This window comes from Manis pentadactyla, chromosome 12 (genome assembly GCF_030020395.1).
Source record: "Manis pentadactyla isolate mManPen7 chromosome 12, mManPen7.hap1, whole genome shotgun sequence".
Lineage (NCBI taxonomy): Eukaryota > Metazoa > Chordata > Mammalia > Pholidota > Manidae > Manis > Manis pentadactyla.
The window spans coordinates 3,910,019-3,930,904 of NC_080030.1; the positions used below are offsets into that span (position 1 = coordinate 3,910,019).

The following is a 20,886-nucleotide window of genomic DNA, read 5'->3' on the forward strand; positions in this document are numbered from 1 at the left end:
GTGCCTAATAATTATGTTTCATGTTTAAAACCATCAGGCTTGGTCATTGAATAAAACTTCTACAGAATATTGAGTCACATGGTGATTATTTTGTGAAAGGCTCAAGTAGTTCTCTTGGAATGTGACAGCGTGACTGACAGTTGGAATGGTAGAGGGTCGCATTGCCCCTCCCTGTCCCCCCTCCCCCTGCCCCGGGGGTCTTTTTTTTGTGTGTGTGTGTGTGACAGTCAAACTACATTCCTAGTCAAGGATATTGTTAAAATACTCATTTGCTGATTTGGAATTTCTTGTGCTTTTTAAGTTCAGACATTACTGCTTTGACATAATTTTAGTTTGCCTTGACTTTTTCTTTTTAAGGAATGGGAATGGAAGGCATAGGATTTGGAATAAATAAAATAGGAGGTAAGAAATTTAAAATGAAGTACAAATGTAATCACCTTTAGGTATGGCTTTCTCTCTCTCTTTCCTTTCTCTTAAGCCCTGCATGAAACTCTCACTTGGGTTACCAAAAAGTTTGAGTCTGGAAATTAATTTTACCTGTCAGTCTTCCCAGTGGGCGTCTTGACTTTTGGTTTTTGCTTTCTCACTAACTAGCTCTGTGACCTTGGGCAAATGACTCCATCTCTCTGGGCCTCTATTTGCTTGTCTATTCATTGAGCGGGTTGGATCAGATCTGCTTTTTGAAGATGGTGGTTTTTAAGCAAGTGCACTAGTTAGCATTTTTCCCCAAAAAAAGCCTTCACGTTTGGTAAGTTCCTGGCAAAAAATGCCCAAGGAGAAGCTCTGGGAACATTCCCAAATGTTTGTGAAATTTGTGAAAACATTTTTCTTTTCCTGATCAGTCCAAGCAGAGCAGTCTTGTTAGGATGGTGCTAAAATGTGAATGTCTCTTTTAGGCATGGAGGGACCCTTTGGTGGCGGCATGGAAACCATGGGTCGATTTGGATCTGGGATGAACATGGGCAGAATTAATGGTGAGACTCATGTTTCCTTCCTGCCCTTTGCTGGCTGCTGGCTGTTGGGTGACCTTTAGATAGCGGGCCCATTTTTAATAAATGATTTCCCTCTGCTACTTTTCTGCTGAATCAGATGTCTCTGAATTGCCTTAAATATTGGTAAAATCATAGGTTTGTGTTGTAGGAGCTAGACTTAATTAGAAGTGAGTGTTAATTCTCTGTCAACTAAACTCTTTGAGATGTCTTGTGTTCTGAATCTCCCCAGTAGTTAGTCATCTAGTAAGAGCTGAAAGCTGTCTTACTGCCTCCAGAATCAGCAAGCCTCAGGCAGATACCTGTGGTTATATTTCCCACACTTTAAAATAGTCTCCAGGCGCCGGGGATAGTTTCTTGGGTAGATTTCATCTGGTTCGTGTCTCCCCTGGTGCTGGACTGGGTGAATTCTTATTTGCCTGCTCCAATAAGAATTGTGAGTGGAGGCATTAATTTAATTTCTCATTTGCATATGAGAATTTTGGTGTACTGCCATTCAGATCTTACAGAACCCCCACCCCACCAACCTCTTAACAGAGTTAAGACAGCACATTGTTTTAATTAATGTTTCATTTAGTCCTTGCAAGAACCACATGATACGTAGGTACTGTTATCCCCATTCCGTCAGAAACAGGCCCAGAGAGTGAGTTGCCTTAAGGCTGTGTGCCTAGTAGAGGCAGGATGTGGGTCCAGACTGGCTCTGGGGCCCGACTCTTAGGGTGCCCCTGCCTCCAGAGCTGCTTCTGGCCCAGGTGCCAGCCCCTCAGCAGCAGGGCTGTGGAGTGTGCAGTCAGAACCCTGCAGTCTCTCTTTCTGAAATCCTCTGGGTGGTTATCGACTCTTAAACCCTGACTTGTGGGATAGCTGCCTCCTTTATGTAAACTTCCTGCCATGGGAAGTCATGAGGGGTTTGGGTTTAAATGTGTCTTTGCTGGATAATGCATACTGTGAAGATAGCGTAGAGCAAACAAGAACCCTACCAGCATAGACATGAAGCGTCAAGCTGGTAGCAAGGGGTGCCTGTGATTCTGCTGCCTTCTTCATGGGGTTGCCTTGTTCTGGGCGATAGCAGAGAGCTGCAGGCAGAGCCTGACCGTTAGGAATGAGGGGCGTCATCTGTGTGTGCAGTGTGCTCTCAGGCTTGCCTGTGGCTTTTGTGAGCGTGGCATTTAAGTGAGGGTTGGAGCAATCTGTCTTGATCCAGAAAACTCAAAACAGGTAAATGCATCAGAAAGGACATTTGGGTGGTTCTGAGGAGTGATGAGATTTAGAAGTGAATGGACACAGGGCAGGGCTGTGCTGAGCTGTGTGGACAGAGTCCTGGAACCTGGCAGGTGGAGTGCACCAGTTAGGGTCCTGGGCTCAGTAGCTAAAGGTGCTGCCTGGCGCTCGTGGGTCATGGCAGTGGTGTGTGTGCCTGTGCACTGTGTTCTGAGATGTTCTCCGATGGAGATTCTGACTCCTCCCTCTCCACTGCAGCAGGGAATGGGCTCCTCGCACTGAGCTGGGTGAAGTCAGCTCCAGAGCTCTTGAGTGCTGAGTCCAAGGAAAGTTCCGGTCACTGGGAAAAAATTGATAAAGATGTGTTGGATTTAATTTAATGTTTAGTTGATGACTACAACACATCCATTTGTGGTCATAGGTGCAGATAGCATTAGACTAAATAGAAATCAAGATTCTCAGGGCCAATCGGTCAGCCAAAGAGGGCAAGTGATGACAGAGTGGATAAAAAGATTTTCAATTTAAAGACCATCAAATGTCAAACGGATTTGATGCAATATCTGACAATGAAAAAACTGTTGGAAGTCCAGTGGTATCCATGCAGGGTGTCCTGGACTCCAGGGCCATTGACAGTTGGGAAGATTGAGATCTGTGGCCTTTGCCTGGGTATGACTTCCTCATCAGAACGGGGTGTGCTTCCTTCTTCACGAGCTTCTAAGGTTTAAAGAAGCCCAGCAGATGTGTCTACTAAGATGCTACCCTGGGATATCTGTTCTGACCACCCCCCAACCAGGCTCGTGGGAGTTAGCTATATTTCCAGCAGATAGCACGTCGCCGACTTCTGGGCTTCAGTTGGGTTGATTCAAACTATGATTGTCAAGTCCACCATTGCCAAAATCTGCTTGTCCTTATTAATTCATAATGCTAGCCTGCTTCCACATCTCTGATGGGCTCATTACTTATATTGCAAGCGTAGGGACTTGAGCTGCATACTTGACCCTTCAGCAACAAACCCTTGTGTTTAGAAATCCATGTTATCTTCTGACTACCCCAAAAACAATTGCTAGCCTACTGACCAGAAGCATTACTGATGCCACAGTCAATACATATTTTGTACATTCTGTGTATTATATACTGTATTCCTCCAATAAAGTAAGCTAGAGAAAAAAACCTTCAAATTCCTGCAAATCTCCAAAAAATTTTCCTGTATTTTTCGAAAAAAATCTTCATATTAGTAGATCTGCACAGTTGAAATGCATGTTTTTCATGGGTCAAGTGTATAACCCTTTTTTTGTAGTTGTGCAATAAAGGGTGTCCTGTAGCACCTGTTCACCTTGTATTTCCACGGAATGAGCTTAATAGTTGGTATATTTTTCAAGAACTCCTCCGACCTGTGATAGGGTATTGAAAAGCTCTCAAGCAGGCATCACTGTGGCAAGGCTTTTCCCCACATAAGCTAAGGCCTTTGCTTTTAAAAGGCCTTGCAAAGCATAGCAAATACTGCTGGTGGCATAGAAACAAATTTTGAAAATGAAGCCACCAGACCCCGTTGTGGATGAAACCACAGCAGTCGGCAGTGGAGAGGTTCAGTTACAGGCGGACGTGCTTCTAGTCCACGTGGCGCGCTCTTGGTGTGGGAGCATAGGCTTCGGCACTGGGTTTAGGGCTGCCGTGCCCTCCCCCTCACCAGACGTGTGATCTTGGACAGGCTACTAAGTCATTGGAGCCTCAGTTTCTTCATAAATGGACAGTGGCAGTGGAGGGTGAGAGAGGCATACAGGCCACTGGGAGGGGTCTGAGCCACAGAGGCAGGACCGCACCTGGGGCTGCGGGCGCTGGTGGGCCCGTGTGGGGCTGGGCCGGGGCCTGGGACTTAGTCCATGTCAGGCTAAAGGTAGGTGGTTTTCAGGGGTTCACTTCAGGTGACTTTTCTTCAAGGAATAAAGGATAAATGATGGTTTCCTATAGAAAAATTTAACATGCTGACTTGGTGGCGGCTGTTGTGTGGCTGTAGATTTTTGTCTTAATGTCTAAAACCTACTAGTGTTCCTGGAAAGGCCTAGGGTAATACTTTTTTCCACAGAGATGGAGCGTGGCATGGGTGGACGATTTGAGAGAGGCTTGGCCAGAAAGGAGATGGGAGTGTCTCGGAGCTTTGCAGAGCCCCTTGGCAGAGGAATGGGTAAGACAGCACTCGGGCCCTACCTGGGCTGGCCCACCCCCGCTGCAGGCTCACCCTGGTGTCAGAGGCTCTCTTGTAGATGAAATCTGCTCTTTTTTTTCCTTAGGCTTTCAAAAAATTGTATGTTTTCTAGACCTGGATAAAAATTCTGTTCCTTGAACTTTTTATTGAATCAGTAGCACCCTTTTCTGTATTACGTCTTTTCAAACGGCTGCTTCTCTCACATAGGGTGAGACACTAGCTTGCTGGAGGTGCGGGGGCTGCGTTGGCAGGCCCTGGCTCTCCATCCAGGGTGCTGAGGTGGTCAGGGGGACGGCATGCTTGCTGCTGCTGCTTTGGGAAGCTCCACGTCACCGGAGAAGTTCTCTGATGGTGGAAGGCCTTGGGCACTGGGATCGTCTAAATACAGGGAAACTCTTCAGTTTTGGTTTAGATGGTGGAGCACTTTCTTTTTTACTTTTCTCCATGAATGTCTTCTCCGGAATGTCATCTCCATTTTGAGTTTAGATGTTCTGGGAATCTCTTGGCTTAATTTTCTGTTAGTGTGGAGCAAGGAGATTGTCATTCCTGGGCTCTGGAGTTTCTCTCAAAGGCAATTTAGAGCATGATCTATATCCACCTTCCCCTCGCCCTGTGCAGACAGGCCGCCAGCGGCAGCCGCAGAGTGCCTCATCCTGTCTTCGTGCAGCAGCTTGAGCTGCGTGTGTGGAGTTTGAGCATTTATGTCTGCTTTGTTTTAGCTCTATTTTTAGAACTTATGAAGGCCCTAGAAAGTGGTCATTCAGCTCATCCGTGAGAAAGGATTCTTAATTCTGCAAATTATCTTCAGGACCCTGTTGTCTTTATGTCCTTCATGAAAATCAGGACCTACAAGAGGCTGTTTCCCCTGGAGGAGACTTGCTTGGTGGAGACCTCTGTTTCTCTTCTCCCTGACCGAGGTTAGGTAACCTGGCTGCTTCTCTTGCGACTCACAGGGCTGGTAGCGAAGGTTTGCTTTTTTTCCTGTATCTGCTTGATGTGCCTGTCTGTAGCCTTATTCTAGATTGTTCCAGAGTTTTGGACTTTTGGGGGTGAGTTCATAAGCTATGTGACCAGGTCACTTAGAAGTTTCCTACAGCCAGGAGGTCTGCTTTCTTTTTGGTGTCTTGGAATGGTAGAGTGTCTTAGTAAGTACTTCAAAACTGTTGTTGGCTGCAGACACCAACTTGGAGCTGCCTCTGGTGGGTAGTGCAGCATGGCATGGATGTGACTTGCTCCCATAGGTAGTTTGTCCTCTCTTCCTTGGTCATTTGCCAGTGGGATGAGGCTGCCGGTCCCCTCCTCGCCCCCGCATGGATGGGAGGTCGATCTGGCGAGGTGAGTCCACGTGCAGCAGGGAGCTTCCTGGCCAACGCGAATGGGAGCATTGCCCTCTCCTGCTGCTCTGCCACCTTCTCTCTGAGTCTGTGTTGTCTCTGACCCGGGCTTCCCAAAGTGACCGGGGTGAGAGCAGAGGGCTTGGTCCTGAAATTTCCTGCTGCTACTTGTGGTCAGGCTGATGTTAGTAAAACTGGATTTTCACCAAAGAATACTCAGTTGGAATTTCAGAGTGTTTGGCTGGATTGGTTTTCAGATTCAGCTCTTGCTGTCTGCCTGCCTGCCTGCCTGCCTGCCTGTCTGTCTGTCTGTCTGTCTGTCTGTCTGTCTGTGGTTTGTGACCGCTGGGTCCTCAGTGCTGCTGTCTGTGGTGCCTCCTGCCTGGTGTTCCTCCTGTAAGGCCGTAGGCCCCTGCACATCCTTGTGCAAATGGCTGCACTGGCTGCTGCAGGCTTGTATGTAGATGAGTGCTCTTGACCTTGAAGGCTGTGGTGCAGCTGAGGAGATGGCCTAGGAGATGGAGTGACCTAGTGAGGGGGCTGGTGGAGGTGTTGGGTCCTGGCCCTCAGCAGCCATGGGAGTACCACATAGGCTGCCGCTCCTCTGTACAGATTTGAGAAAGCGCTGCTGCGACCTAGAGAGCCCAGGATCCAGCTAGGAGTGAGGAAGCCCTGCAGGAGATTCGCCTGAGGCGGGATGGGCCGGGGGCAGGGGGGTGGGGGGCCCAGCATAGGCGGAGGGTGTATTGCAGAGAGAGGCTGGCAGCCTCAGGTGTGGAGGCCTGCAGGTGAAGGTGTGGCCGGACTGGAGGACCAGATTCAGGTTCATAGTCAGGGTGGGGAGGCCGGGGAGTGCCCCTGAAAAGAGCCTGGCCTTCCTTTCCACGTTCATATGGGCCAGCTGTGAAGGCTTTTGTGGTTTGATGGGAGTGCTCTGAGGAGAGTGACCCTCCCTAGGCCTGGGCGTGCTGAGCGGGGTGGCGGCCGGTGCTCAGGAAGAGTGAGCCCTGTGCTTGCCTCTCTGGGCTGGAGCCTGTTCTGTGTGCCTCCTGTCCACCTTCGGCAGGTGGTGCAGCACCAGAGACAGCTGTGGGGGTGCTTTGCCTCTGTGTGTCTCAGGCGAGTGCGAGGCTGCTCTGGGCTGTGGTCCATGTTGCTGAGCACACTTTGAGGACCAGGCAGGTGGTGGGTGCCATTTCTTCTACCTAATGAAAGACCAAGAAGAAACTTGTCACACTCACACCCAGGATAGCACCAGGCAAACCTTAGAGGCCCCGGTGAGCTGCTGCCAGGCATGCAGCAGTGTGTGCTGTTAGGGACAGCCAAGGAGGGGAGTTGTTTTCCTGGGGCTATTCCTGTCACCTAGTTGCCATCACACCGAGCTCCTTCCCGGCAGGGCTGGTGGGCTCAGCTTGCTGAAATCTTTCTGGGCGTGGCTCGTTAATTAGGTCATATTCCAGCACTGTAGGCAGTTGGCTGCTGCTGTTCAGGGTTTTGACCGTAAGTACAGCTACAGCTTTGGTTCGCTAAAGGGAAACCACGAGGGATTGAATGGATCTGGGAGGGGGAGTCCAGGCTTCCGTCTGAGTGCTGAGGGTCTGGACCATCTTTAGGAACCTGTGCCACCGGCCCCCTCCTTGCTCTGCCTTCCTGAGTTCCGGTCGTAGGTGCACACTGGCTCCTAGCTCGGTGGGGCACCTTCCCGGACAGCCCTGCCAGCTGGGCCTCAGACTCTGCAGCCACCTGGGATCCACCGGCAAGGACTCAGAGTTTTCCAGTAAAATGATCTTGTCTGTGTGTATATTTCTTAATCCCCTCCCCCTTTCCTTGTTTTATTTTTTAATTAGTAGTAGTCTTACTCTGGAATCTGTAATAAACAAATTTCTGTTACCACAGAAAAATTTGGCTAATTTTTTTTTCTTCCTGATTTCCTTAGAAATCCTAAGTAATGCACTGAAGAGAGGAGAGATCATTGCAAAGCAGGGAGGAGGTAGGAAACGCTTAGTTTTGATGTTTTGATTTTTAGAATAGGCTGTTACTGCTGGGGATAGTAGAGTGCAGTGGTGAAAAGCATGGGCTGTAAAGTGGACTGCCTGTGGGGGGGAACCAGCTCTGCCGCTTTCCAGCTGTGTGACATCTGGCAAGTTATTGAACCTCTCTGTTTCTTATACTATAAAACGGGGATGTACTAGTACCTACCTCATAGGGTGGTTGTGAGGACTGAATGCATATGAAAGTGTGCCTGCTAAGTGCCATTGTCATCATGTCTGCAGAATTTGCGGGCTTTCTTGTTCTCAATACTATACAATCGTAAATTCCTAGAAGTAAATTTATTATAAAAGTATACCACTTCATATGTAAACAAATGCTTACTATAATATACACATGTACTCAAAAAATTGAGAAAATTAAGACAAGTATCTGACATCTCACTGCCCAGTGGTGAGTGCATTAAACATTCTGGAATATGTCCTCCATTAGTGTACTTTTTAAATGGGTATTTAAAACTGAGTGTACGTTTTTCAGCCCAGCTTTTCCTCACGGCTCTGAGCATCTTGGCATTTCCTCAGTCACCCCCCTGGCTGGTGATGGCGCTGGTGGGTGGAAACTAGGGCTCCATGTGGGCGCTGTTTCTTCCCAGTACTTGGCTGCTGTTGCATCTGGGGGCTCAGCCTCGGGTCTGATGCTCTTGGGCATGCTGCCTACCCTGTCTAGGTTTATAATGTCTAAGAAATTTCTGCTCTGAAAGTATTATATGCTTAAACTTGTGTTTATATTGTGCTACTTGGTGTCCTGTTACTCTGCTGAGGACACAGGCACAAAAGAAGTGGAGTGACTCGTGCAGGGTCACTACACTGCTCAGAGAATCAGTTATAGAAACTGCTGAGTTTCTCTTCTTGCATTTGCATCTTGGCCTGGGCTGCCTGGATGAGTAGTGGGCAGGCTGTGGGCTCAGCTGCCCTGTTCCAGGGGCAGGGGCAGGGGCAGGGGCCAGGCTGTTGGTGGTGAAGCTTCAGTGAATGGGACCCTTGGCTCTGCATGTGGGGAAGTGGGCGGTGGCCTTGGTTGTGGACTCAGACCCTCCTTGCCTAGAGTAGTGAGCCTCCCAGGATCACTGCGCTGCTGACCTGCAAGCACGTGCCAGCTGAACTGTGACAGGGAGGGACTGACTCCTGGAACCCACTCAGCAGCGCCATCGACTTGTTTTCCTCCAAAGCAAGCAAAGTTACGCACAAGTCGGTTGGCTTTCCTGACGGCAAGGCTCCCTGGAGGTGGCTGGCTGTGTTCATTTATACACAGAGGATCTATATTGGTGTTGGTGTTTATTGCTTGATTACAAGGCTGGATACTAGCTTCTCTGTACTCTGGGGGGGCTGAGGAAATAGTCAGACTGGCCGCTAGAGGGCGTCTTAGAGGGATAGGCTGGGAGAAGGTAAAGGTCACATACAATCCATGTCATCCATTACATCGGTGACTAGCTGAGTGGGGGGCTTCCAGGTCTCCCCCCGTGAGCGCATTTCTCCATGCCCGGTGGTGGGGGAACTGCAGAGTTCTCAGGGATTGACAGCCGTGGCTCACAAAGCTTGGCATGAGTACTAGCACTTTCCAGGTCACATGGAGAGAGAGCACTGTTGACATGAGTCCTCCAGGGTGGGTCTTCTCCCTTCTTAAATTTATTATGGAAATAACCAACTGTGGCACAGAAGTAGGAAGAATGATGTGCTCACTACCTGGGTGGCTTTAACAATTGGCAACATGTGAGGGGTATCTAATGATAAATTATCACAGGATGTAACTCCTGAACCATGATTGAGCTTGTGGCTTCCCAGGCCTCTGCACCCCGTCACCTTCCAGGCATGGTGTGTGCACAGATGCATGAGCCCCTGACATTTCCTGTGTTTTGTGCCCATTTCAGGTGGAGGCGGAGGCAGTGTCCCTGGGATGGAGAGGATGGGCCCCGGCATTGACCGCATTGGGGGTGCCGGCATGGAGCGCATGGGCGCGGGCCTGGGCCATGGCATGGATCGTGTGGGCTCTGAGATTGAGCGCATGGGCCTGGTCATGGACCGCATGGGCTCAGTCGAGCGCATGGGCTCTGGCATTGAGCGCATGGGCCCCCTGGGCCTCGACCACATGGCCTCCAGCATCGAGCGCATGGGCCAGACCATGGAGCGCATCGGCTCCGGCGTGGAGCGCATGGGCGCCGGCATGGGCTTTGGCCTGGAGCGCATGGCCGCACCCATCGACCGTGTGGGCCAGACCATTGAGCGCATGGGCTCTGGTGTGGAGCGTATGGGCCCTGCCATTGAGCGCATGGGCCTGAGCATGGAGCGCATGGTCCCCGCAGGCATGGGGGCTGGCCTGGAGCGCATGGGCCCCGTGATGGATCGCATGGCCACCGGCCTGGAGCGCATGGGCGCCAACAACCTGGAGCGCATGGGTCTGGAGCGCATGGGCGCCAACAGCCTGGAGCGCATGGGCCTGGAGCGCATGGGCGCCAACAGCCTGGAGCGCATGGGTCCTGCCATGGGCCCGGCCCTGGGTGCTGGCATTGAGCGCATGGGCCTGGCCATGGGTGGCGGTGGTGGTGCCGGCTTTGACCGCGCCATCGAGATGGAGCGCGGCAACTTTGGAGGAAGCTTCGCGGGTTCCTTTGGTGGAGCTGGAGGCCATGCTCCTGGGGTGGCCAGGAAGGCCTGCCAGATATTTGTGAGAAATGTAAGTGGCTCTTAAGGACCCTCTCAGTGGTGGTGTGCACAAAGGGAAGGAGGGGGGCAGGAGGTCGGCGGGACTGAGTGGCGGCAGGGCAGAGTCAGAGGGGTGCCCTCAGAAGGGAGCTGAGGAGCGGGCACAGCCCCCTTGCCGCCGTCCCCAGCATTTGGTGCTGGTAGGATGAGGGAATGTGAGAGCGGCTGCTCCGGCTCTCAGGTGGAGTAGACAGTGAGCTGAGCTCTAGTTTCCTAATCCCTTGGCTTGAATATCCGCTGGGCCTTGGCATGACAGTTGGGAGGGGAAATGGCTGAATTAATCTGCATCATCTTCGATCACCAAGTCGACCCCCCTTACCAGCTTACTGTTGGGTGGTTCTGCGGGCCGCTCACCACAGGCAGCTGTGCGTTCTGCACTCTTACTGTCACTGCCAGGACAGAGCCTGCAGGGGGTGAACCTGGTGTGCCAGTGAGAGCCCATTCCAGACAGACCTGTCTGCTCTCTGCTGGCGTCTCAGTGGGAAGATGAGCCAGTTTCTCCCTGGACTCATAAGTCCTCAGAGTCACCCTCAGGCAGCTGTGGGGTGTGTGCACATTGGGGTTCGGTTGAATCACTCATCCATCTCCTTTCCCCCCAGCTCCCATTTGATTTTACATGGAAGATGCTAAAAGACAAATTCAACGAATGTGGTAAGTGTTTGAGAAAGGTTTTCTAGGTGCTTCCATGTGTTGTGGCTTGAGAAGTCTTAGCCTGGGGTGGTGGTGCATTGCACAGGGAAGCTCCCATCCTCGCCTTCACAGTCCTTTCCAGACTTGAGGGTGGAGGGAACTTGCCATTTTTCTGCCTGTGCAGATAGTCAAGCAGGTTGAGTTTCCTGTTGTGTGTCAAGCACTTCTCCCCTGTTCTCAGTCCCCCCCTTTCCCCTTGTACATGTTTTGAAAGGAGGTAGTATTGCAGATGAGTCGGGTGATCTCAGGTCCCCAAGGCCACGTGGCTTCTGAGTGGCAAAGCTAGATAGAATGAGTGCCGCTGAGGCAAGGCTGCTGTGCCCCAGAGCACTCCACCCTGCCCAGGGGGGCGAGGCTGAGCAGGATCAGGGCCTCTGGCTGGTTTCCTGGCACACTAGGCAGCCGTTCTGGAAGGCTCGCTTTGTGGCTGAAAGGAAGTTGAGTTGTTCCCCCCACCCCCGCCCATTTGACCATGTCCACGGAGCCCCAGCCCTGCGCCGGGGTCTGGGTGGCTTTGCCGGGCCGACACTCCCTCGGGGTTCTCTCGCTTCCTGTTCAGTAGCGGTTGGCTCCAGGGTCACCACCACTGCTGCTGCTCCTGGTTCTCTAGGAGTTGGCTGTTGAGACATAGCTGCCTGCATGCCCCCTCTTTGCTCACTCGTAGCAGAGATGCCGAAAAGTCAGATTGGATCATGCTGCTCCCTCCTGCCTCAGGTGCCTGCGGGGGCCCGGGGCTCTGCCGACAGCAGTCAGAGCTCCACCCCTTCACCCTGGTCCCTCTGCTTCCATCCCTTCCCATGCCCCAGCCCGAGCTGTAGGTGCTGTTCCCAGAGGGCTCTTGTGCTACTCCAGCAGGAGTCCGCCTTCTGGTGAATGTAGGCTATTTCAGGACTTGCCCACACAGAACCCTCCAGATGTGGGCCCCTGGCGGCAGTGACACCATGCTGTCGTCTTTGGCTCTGCTGCTGTCTCCACAGTGCATGACACATACCTGGATGCTTAGCCAGTGCTTGAATGCCTATGTGAAACCCCTTGGTGATTACTGGATGGCCCACATATGTCATTGTATTGGCAGTGGCCTTGTAAATCAAAGCCTCTAAAAATTCGCCCATGAGGTTGGCTTCACGCAGCTCCCTTTCTTTAAACTCGAGTGAGAGGATATGCGTTTGGAGCGGGGAAGGCGTACATATGGGGCCTGATGAGATTGTCGTCCTGCTAGCAGGCAGAAGAATGGCAGTGCGGCTGAGGGCCATAGTAGCTGGGTTCTGGCTGCTGAGTTCTGAGCATTCATGCGCCAGGCATGTGGGCAACTATCCCTTTTGACTCTGTCAACCGAAATCCAACAGGTGATCTGGACTGAATGGAGCCCAGACTGAGGCTGAGCTCTGGGTTTGCCTGATGAGTTGTGGTCTCTTCTCCCCCTGTGCCCAGGCCACGTGCTGTACGCCGACATCAAGATGGAGAATGGGAAATCCAAGGGCTGCGGTGTGGTTAAGTTTGAGTCACCCGAGGTGGCCGAGAGGGCCTGCCGGATGATGAATGGGATGAAGCTGAGTGGCCGAGAGATTGATGTCCGAATCGATAGAAACGCTTAAACAGTTGCCTTTTTTAAACATCGATACCAGATCTCTGAATTTGTATTTTTTCTTGTTAACCATTTTAATTTGTTGGCTGGATGTATAAAGATGTTTAAAAAATTCAGTTGCTTTTTGGGGTAATTTGAATTACTTTTTTAATGACTGGGGTTCCATTTGACTGTTTGCATTGAGATTGATTGCAACGTGCGCAATTTTTTTTGTAGTTGTGACATCTTGTTGACATCAAATATGACTTTGATAATAAATACCAATTCCTGAAAGCTGCTTGCTTTGTGGCTGTGTGGCTGTGGTGGGGCAGCCTCCTGAGGAATGGGGAGCTGGAGCCACTTGGTCCTCTTTCTGCCTTTGGAGCTGTGACCACCATCCTTGCTTGGCTGTGGACCCTGGCGGACGGTGGGAGGACGGGTGGCCCCAGCCATGTTTGGGAGACTCGAAACTGACCCTATGCAGATGGGCATTTCCCAACCAGTAATGAGCACTCGGCTGTCCTGTGTCCTGCTGGGGCACAGGCCCTGCACCAGGCACACATGCGCTTCGGGTTTTGTCTTAGTGTGCTCTGGTTGCTGGAATACTGTAAGCTGGGGGGCCTTAAATGAGGACATGCACTTCTCATGTCATGGTTCTGGAGGCTGGCAGTCCATCGTGACGGTGCTGACAGATGCCAGGTCTGCCAAGGGCCCCATTCTGGTTCATAGAGGCCTTCTCATCGTAAGTTCGTGTGAGAAGAGGCAGGCACCTGCTCGGGCCCCCTTTACGGGGACACTAACTCCATCCCTGACCTGAGCATCCCCTGCACACCAGCACCTTGGGCATTAGGTCTCAGCATAGAACCGTGGTGGTCAGGGGAGACACATCCATCCAGGGCAGCTGGTCTTTGCTAAGACAGACTGAGGAGGCTGCGTATTACTGTGCACTTAGTCCTGTGATGTGGGCTGAACTTGACCCTTAGGCTTGGTGGGCTGTCAGCTGGGTTGCTACTCCCACAGTGTGACTTCATACCCACATCTGCCTGGACTGGACAGCTGTTTGCAGCCTGTGAGGAGTGGCAACTGCTGCGTGTCCTGTCTGGGTGTGGAGGTCACTGCTGGTTCCCCACACACTCAGGCAGTTCGCCAACCACAGAGACTTCCACTTTGAAGTCTAGTAAGGTACCAGCTCTCGCGTACCTTCCCACCACCGTTTCTCCTCCTGGCCTTTATCCCTAAGGGGTGAGGCTGGAGGGGGGGGTCGACCCCACAACACCTCCCCTCAGGCCCCCCAGTGTTCGATCACTACTCCACTGCGTGCCAGTCGGGGAAAAAAGACGAGAAGCAGGAATCGCCTTAATAAGGGGCTTTATGTAGTCTGTGTACGTGGTCGGGTGTGGGCCTGGGTGGTTCTGTGACCACTTAAGCTGGGAGCTGGGAGCCGGGATTCCTCGGTTAGGTGGCTGGGCCGTCGAGTTGTCCTGGGTCCCCACACCTGTGGCCTTACTGCCCCCTGGGGAATGGTTGGTTCTCCAGAGGGTCTGCCAAGGAAGGGTGACTTCCGGTGACCCCTCTCCCCGTAAGCAGCAGCCCCAGGAAATGGGGAGGACGCTTACCCCCTCCCGGAGCACCGTGGGCCCTTCCCGCATGCCCAGAGGGGCTACGTACCCCAGAAGTCCACGTCGTCATACACCTCCGTTTCCCTGGCGGACGGAGGCACGTTTGCGTCTGCAGGTTTTGGGAGGGGAAGCCCGCGCCCCCCGCGCGCCCCGGACCCGCCCCCGCGCGCCCCGCCCGGCGGCCCGCCACTCACAGAGGCAGGAGAGCGGTTCTGGGCACGTAGCCGTCTGCGAAGAGAGCGGGCCGCGTGAGTTCCGCCCGGCGGATGCCCGCCCCCCAGGCCGCGTGCGCGCCCACTCACACTTGCCCTTGGCGTCGCGGCACAGCATCTCCTCCTTGTTGGTGAACTCGATCACCTCCAGGATCTCCCCGCGCCGGATCCCCAGGTGCTTGCCGCCCCCACGGCGCGTCTTGGCGTTGGGGTCGATCATCATCCTGGTCAGAGTCACGATGTCGCCCTCAAACTGGGTGGGGGAGAGAGGAGGGCTTTGCTCGTCGCTGCGGCCGCCCCCCGGCTTCTGCGGCTGCGATCGCGCGGCGGCGCCTGCAGGCGCCCGCTCGGCTGCAGGCCACACCTTGAACTTCTTACGGAACTCTCTCTCTGCCTTCTCCGCCTTGCGGATCTGCTTCAGGGCCTTGGGGTCCGCGGGCGGCAACGGCTGCGGCTGGGGCGCCTTCTCCTTCCTGGGCCGCACAAGGAATAGGATGCTCGCGAGCACAGTGTGCTCCTTCGGGGCGCCCCTCCCACTGCCCTCCCGGAGCCCGGCCCCTCCCTGTCCCGTGCCCTCTGCCGGGTGGTACCTGAGCTCTGGGTCTTGGGGCAGCCTGGGCGGTTGCTGGGTAGATGGCACTCCTGGGGGCAGGCCGGACACCGAGTCAGGGCCCCGGTGGCCTGATGGCAGTCTTCCCTGTGTCGGTTCCCAGGACGTGGTTCCCCCCCTGCCCCCAAGGCCCACCCTGCCCTGCTTCCCCCCTGCCCAGCCTCTAGGCCTTCCCCGCATGCGGAGCTCTAGCAGAGTGCCTTCGCCCATTTCCCCCACTTCTGCCGCACCCTGGGCCAGGCAGGGCGTGGACCACAGCTGCTCAGCCCTCGCTCACAGCCCGTTTATTTAGGGCAGCACGCAGCACCGTCATTGCCAACTTGCTGAGGAGCAAAGGAAGGCTCAGAGAGGGAACGCCACCTGCCCAAGGCCACCCAGATGCCGAGTGGTGGAGGCAGCGTTAATTGGGAGGCTTTTGATGCCGTTTTACAGCTTTCTCAGAGTAGGTTGGGTTCTGGAAACCGTAAGGAGATTTGGATAAAAAATAAGTCAAAAGCATTTCCCAGAGGCAAACGACGTTTGTGAAGGGGCTCATGGGGCGGGTTTGTGGGCCGGCCTGCCTGAAGAAGACTTAGGGTCTCTGGGTGAGGGCCGGCTGGCCAGCCTGCAGCCGTGAGGCTACTGGTCAAGGGTTTGGCTCACACGAGAGCCTCAGCAGCAGCCAGGTGGGTGGAGGATCTAGAACCTGGAGCCCAGCTGTTTGCTATCCTCTGAATGACGCCAAGCGCCTCTCTGGATATTTTGAGCCGGAAGGCCCTCCTGTCACACAGCCCATGGAGGGGTGTTTGTGCGGGGCCCTCGTCCCCCTTCAGACACTGAGCTGGCCTCCAGCTGCAGGGCCCTGCGGTTCCCCCCGGGCATTTCCTGCAGCAGTTCCTACCTCCTCCAGAGGCTCCCAGGGCCCCTACAATCCCATCTCAGCACAGGGCGCACGCACCCCAGCCACTGTGGGGGGCAGGCCCTGGGGGTGGCTGGTTCAGATCCTGGATAGGGCTGGGCCTGATTCCTTCAGAGGAGCCTCTGGCTCTGCGGGGGCCTCCGCGTGGAGCTGCCACCCTCCAGGGGAGGTGGAGCCAGAGGCCAGGCAGAACGGGCTGCCTCCAGGAAGACCTGCTTGAACACTCCCTGCCCATGTCCGTCCCCCAGAGCGCCCCCCGGACCTGAGCTGGAGAGCGCCGCTGGAGCTGGATGGAAGCAGGAGGGCCCTGCCAAGAAGCACTGGGCCAAATGGGGGTGTTGCAAGTGGGGCCAGGGAAGCTCAGGAGCCGCAGACGTGGGCCTGGGGGGCGGTGCTGGTGGAGAGGAGCGGAGCACCCCAGGGATACCCCTGAGGAGAGGCTCCCCACAGGAGGCCCTTCTGAGGGGCGGGGCAGGCCGGGGGCCGGGCCAGCCAGCTGAGCTGGGCATGGCACTGCCAAGGGGGTGGGTGACGCGCATGTAAGCCTGGAGCCCTGGGGGTGCCTGTGGGCCTGGACCTGCGCTGCTGGCCTCCTGCGTGCTCTCCAGGAGCAGTGACTTGGAAGACGGAGGCGAGGGTCCTTAGGGACCCCAGAACAGTGAGAGGTCCTGGGATGCAGGCTTGCAGGGTCTGCCACTTCCAGTCGCCAGGCCCATGTGCTGCCTGGACACAGCAGGTCTACAGGGGAGCCTGACACCTTGTCCCCCCACCCACCCCTGGTCCCAACTCAGGTGCCTCCACTCTGTCCCCATGTGCCAGGCTCGAAGTGGGCTTTGTTTGGGTCATGGGCTGGCCTGCTCCCTGCTTAATGTCCTCTTGCTGCTTCTCACCTGGTTCTGCTGCTTGGGCCACACCCCACTCAGCAGGGTCCCTTGGCCTCTGTGCCGTCCTTCCCTTCCTGTGAGTTCTGCCCGCCAGGAGCTGGTGTGACCTTTCTGAAAGGGCTCCTCCCCTCTGCTGCCAGGGAGATGGACTGTGACCCGGCCTCATGCCAGCACCATGGCAGAAAATGCCCTTGCAGTGAATGTCCCGAGGGGCCCGTGCAGGTGGTCTGGGGAGGGTCTGGCCCCACCACCAACAAACCTCTGCCCCGCGGGCTGGAGCCATCCGTGGACTCCACGTCATCGTACAGCTCGTAGAACTCTTCCGGGTCTCTGCAGAGACACCCAGAGTGAGGGGCCCTCAGAGCCCCCACCTGGGTCCCCCGTAAGCCCTCCTGTACTCACAGCGGGGTGTCTGCGGGCTGTCGGGCCTGGAAGTGGATCCCAGTAGAAGAGCGGGTCCTCCGCAGAGCTGTGGGGAGAGGAGAGCGGGAGGGAGGCAGGCGCTGCCCGGGGCCCCCTGCCAGGCTGCCGGGCCGCCCGACCCACCTGTGGCTCCAGCCGAGTCTCCCCGGAAGCTCTGGATATCCCAGAGGCCTGGGGGCAGTGGGGGCTTGGCCGGAGGGGGTCCCAGGCTGACGGCTGGCGGCAGGGGCCTCCGCTGTGGCGGGCGGCCGGGCTTGAGGCCCAGCCTGGACCCTTCACGGTGAGAGAGCACTCCTGACCTCTGTGGCCTGGCCCCAAAGCCCGGGCTGATCGGAAACCTGGGGCCGGAGCCCGCGACGGCGGTGGGCAGGGAGCTCTCCGACACGGAGCCAGGGAGCGGGGGCTTCCTGGGGAGATCGCCCAGGAACTCGGTGTGCGCGCGCTTCTTCGGCAGAAGACTGGGCTCGGGCTGTGAGAACTTGCGGGGAGGCCCCCGGCACTGGGGCTGCGCAAACTTCCTAGGGAGCAGGCCGAACTCGGGCTCCGAGGATGTCCTGGGCAAGCCGCCCAGCTCTGGCTGCAGGGGCTTCGGGGAGAGTGCTTTGAGGTCCAACCGCTGCGGCCTCTTGGGAAACACGTTGACTTCGGGCTCCGAGGATGTGGTGACATCACCAAACTCCAGCAGCAGGGGCTTCCTGGGGAGGTCACTCACCTGAGGCGGGAGAACCTTTCTGGAATATGCACTGCAGTCAGGTGGCGATGAGTGAGTTGGGGGCTCACTGGACTCAGGCTTCCAGGTGGCCGTCTGAGGGGCCTCGCCCGACTCGGGCTGCAGCAGGGACTTCTTCGGGAGGCCTCTGACCTGAGGCTGCGGGGGCTTTCTGGGCTGCACACCGAACTCGGGCTGCGGGGGCTTCTTGGGAAAGGTACCGACCTCAGGCTGCGCGGGCTTCTTGGGAAGGGCGCTGAGGTCTGGCTGCGAGGAGCGAGGCAGGGGGTCGCAGGACTTGGGCTTCCAGGGCACTGTCTGAGGGGCCTCGCCCGACTCGGGCTGTGGCAGGGACTTCTTCGGGAGGCTGCCAACCTGAGGCTGCAGGGGCTTTCTGGGCTGCACACTGAACTCGGGCTGCGGGGGCTTCTTGGGAAAGGTACTGGCCTCGGGCTGTGAGGGTTTTGGGGTGGCCTCATTGGACTCAGGCTCCTGGAACTTCCTGGGGAATGGACTGAATTTGGGTTCTGGGGGTGGCCTGGTGGGATGACTGAGCTCCGGCTGCAGGGCCTTCTGCGGGGCCTCGCCGACCTCAGGTTGTGGGGGCTTCCTGGGGAACAGAGTGGCCTCGAGCTGCAGGAACTTCTTGGGGAGGTCACTGGACTCCGGCTTGGAGGGCTTCTTGAGCAGGCTGGTCAGCTCAGGCTCCGGGGGCTGCTTGGGGTGCGTGCTCAGCTCAGGCAGTGGGAACTTCCTCAGGAGTTTGTTGAACTCAGGCTTCAGGGGTTTTGGGGAGAGTTCGCTGGTCTCTGCCTGGGAGGCCTGGAACTTGGCTTGAAGGATCCGGAAGTCCTGATGGCTCCCCTGGGGAGACACCGGTAGTTGGCAGGGCTGGAGGAGAAATGCACGCCTCTCCCCCAGCTCCCTTCTGCTGGCCCTCCCTATCGGCTGAGGACTCCCACACTTTTGTCTCCAGTCTCCCCAACCCAAGTCCCGAGTCCTGGGCTCCTGCAAACTACACCCTCATGACCCCTCTGCTTAGGAACCCAATGTGCCGTCAAGCTCCCTCCCACCAGCTCTCCCCCGCAATCAGTGGCGCCTTCCAGGTATCCCTGGGGTCCCCTCGTTCTTCCACCCCCGCATCTCCAGTCCCTTCTGTTCTAATTTCAAAACACATCCGGAATCCAGCCACCTCTCAACCGATTGTGCCATCGTCCCCCGCCCGCATCTCCACACCAGGTCGGGTCCCTGCTCAGTTCCCCCCCACGGCCGCCAGAGGGAGCCTGTCAGCCCTGCGTCGGTCTGGGCCGCTCTGCTCAAAATCCAGCAGTAATAACAGCCGGGGGCCTCCTAGGCCCTGACCGGGGTCCGGCCCCTGGCCCGCGGCATGTCCCAGAAGCTGGCTGTTCTCTTCTTCCCTCCGCAGTCTGCCCTGCAGGGCTTCCTCATTCGAGGGGGCTTCCTCCTAGGCAGCCCTCATGTAAAAGCCCACTCCCCTTCCCAGGACGCTTCCTCCTCGAAGTGTGCTACCTCCCACCTGCCTCATGTTGTTTATTCACGCTGCTGCTTAAATGTCCTGGACTTCTTTGTTCTATGCCCTCCACCCCCAGCCTCTGTAGAAGGTCAGCAATACGGGCCACAATTTGGCCCATCACTACTGTCCCCCTGCCCCCCCCCCCCCGCCAGTGCCTGGACCAAAGTAGTGCTCAGTAAGTATTTACTGAGATGCACATTGGGGCACGCCTGTAACTTGGCCACATTAGTCTGACCTCCACGACTCACATGGTCCAGCAGAGACACAGACCTGGAGGCAAACGTGGGCGTAGGTTTGCTCTCCCACTCCCAGACTCTCCCACTGACCAGCACAGGCCCCCAGTACCCCCTGCGCCCCCCACCCTTCACCATGGTCGCAGACACAGGCAGATGCACAAGACGGCCAGGCCTGCTTCCACCGATGTTATCCCACAGGTGGCCCTGCTGCTGGCCCCTAAGCCTGGCTTCACCTGGGGCCAAGGAGCCTAGGGGAGGGCAGAGCCCCCCATCTGTGCCTCACTTTCCTCATCCAGACGAGAACAGGTGGCCATTCCTGCCTGGGGTCTGAAATGCCTCTGTTAAAGCCCTGACACCGGGTGGGTCAGCGCAGGGCTCCCGGTGGACCCACAGGGCCGAGAAGCCAGGGTCAGCAGGTCATGCCTTGGGTGACTGCTCTGTGGGGGTGGGCAGTGGGTGCATGACCTACTGTGTCGCCCACAGGAAGCCCCTGAGCTCCCCCTGGCCGTCTGTTACGAGCTTGCTGTTCACGCTGACCTCGGGGAGGAGAAGTTAGGGTAGTGCCACTTGTCCCCCTTAGGGGTGCAGCCTCAGCTGTCCCAGAGATGTGTCCTGGCTGCTTCCCGCCTCCAGGCCTCTGTGATGGCTGTTCCTTCTTCCCAGGCAGCCTTCCCAGCCCCTGGGCCTCTCCACTTTGCAGTAAGCCCTCCAGTTTCCCCCTCGGCTCCCCTTGACTGCTGCTTGTAGGGACTTGCCCAGGCCAGGGGCTCACTCACCATGGCTGCAGATGGTTGACGGGCCACCGGCAAGTGGGCCTCGGGCTGGGGCTGTGCCTTCAGGAAGTGACTTGTGGCTTCAGCTCCATGGGCCCCACAGGGTGGGGGCTGCCGCGGGGTGGGGAGGAGGAAGGAAAGGTGGTGGGGACAGCCCCCTCTGAGTGTCTGTCCCCAGATCCTCGCCATGCGAGCTCCCACTGTTGGCTCCTCGCTTCATGCATCAGACAGGAGCACCC

At 55.9% G+C, this 20,886-nt stretch overlaps 2 protein-coding genes across 16 annotated transcripts in view; one reads left to right on the forward strand and one right to left on the reverse strand.

Moving 5' to 3' along the window:
- Positions 1–13,043, forward strand: part of HNRNPM (heterogeneous nuclear ribonucleoprotein M) — a 34,651-nt gene extending 21,608 nt beyond the window's left edge. For 4 of the 13 annotated variants that reach the window (XM_036890902.2, XM_036890908.2, XM_057489705.1 and 1 more), the window contains 6 exons: positions 358–402; positions 897–974; positions 7,684–7,737; positions 9,664–10,466; positions 11,095–11,146; positions 12,617–13,043. In XM_036890902.2, coding sequence (XP_036746797.1) covers positions 358–402; positions 897–974; positions 7,684–7,737; positions 9,664–10,466; positions 11,095–11,146; positions 12,617–12,780 — 1,196 coding nt within the window. In that variant the 3' untranslated portion in view covers positions 12,781–13,043. Of the gene's footprint in view, positions 1–357; positions 403–896; positions 975–4,293; positions 4,393–7,683; positions 7,738–9,663; positions 10,467–11,094; positions 11,147–12,531 lie in introns of all 13 variants that reach the window. The other 9 variants (XM_057489702.1, XM_057489706.1, XM_057489709.1 and 6 more) reach the window with 7 other exon arrangements.
- A 137-nt stretch (positions 13,044–13,180) lies between these two features.
- Positions 13,181–20,886, reverse strand: PRAM1 (PML-RARA regulated adaptor molecule 1). Of its 3 annotated transcripts, none has more exons than XM_057489701.1 (10): positions 20,651–20,886; positions 17,519–18,968; positions 17,375–17,441; positions 17,232–17,302; positions 15,171–15,261; positions 14,945–15,053; positions 14,677–14,833; positions 14,563–14,596; positions 14,418–14,452; positions 13,181–14,290 (listed from the first exon to the last, which is right to left on the reverse strand). In XM_057489701.1, the coding sequence occupies exons 1-10, from the start codon at positions 20,834–20,836 to the stop codon at positions 14,253–14,255; spliced, it is 2,238 nt and encodes a 745-aa protein (XP_057345684.1). In that variant the 5' UTR covers positions 20,837–20,886; the 3' UTR covers positions 13,181–14,252. The 3 variants fall into 3 exon arrangements, with proteins under 3 accessions (XP_057345684.1, XP_036746667.2, XP_036746666.2); XM_036890772.2 differs by having other exon boundaries at positions 13,185–14,290; positions 14,671–14,833; positions 15,171–15,222; XM_036890771.2 differs by having other exon boundaries at positions 13,185–14,290; positions 14,671–14,833.

Bases quoted from the DNA above. Each gene is read 5' to 3' on its own strand.
- PRAM1 (XM_036890771.2), bottom strand. From the start codon at position 20,836: ATGGCGAGGATCTGGGGACAGACACTCAGAGGGGGCTGTCCCCACCAC. The intron at 18,969-20,650 runs GTGAGTGAGCCC...GTGTCTCCCCAG, and splicing joins GTCAACCATCTGCAGCCATG to GGGAGCCATCAGGACTTCCG. The intron at 14,597-14,670 runs GTGAGTGGGCGC...CTCTCTTCGCAG, and splicing joins CCGCGACGCCAAGGGCAAGT to ACGGCTACGTGCCCAGAACC.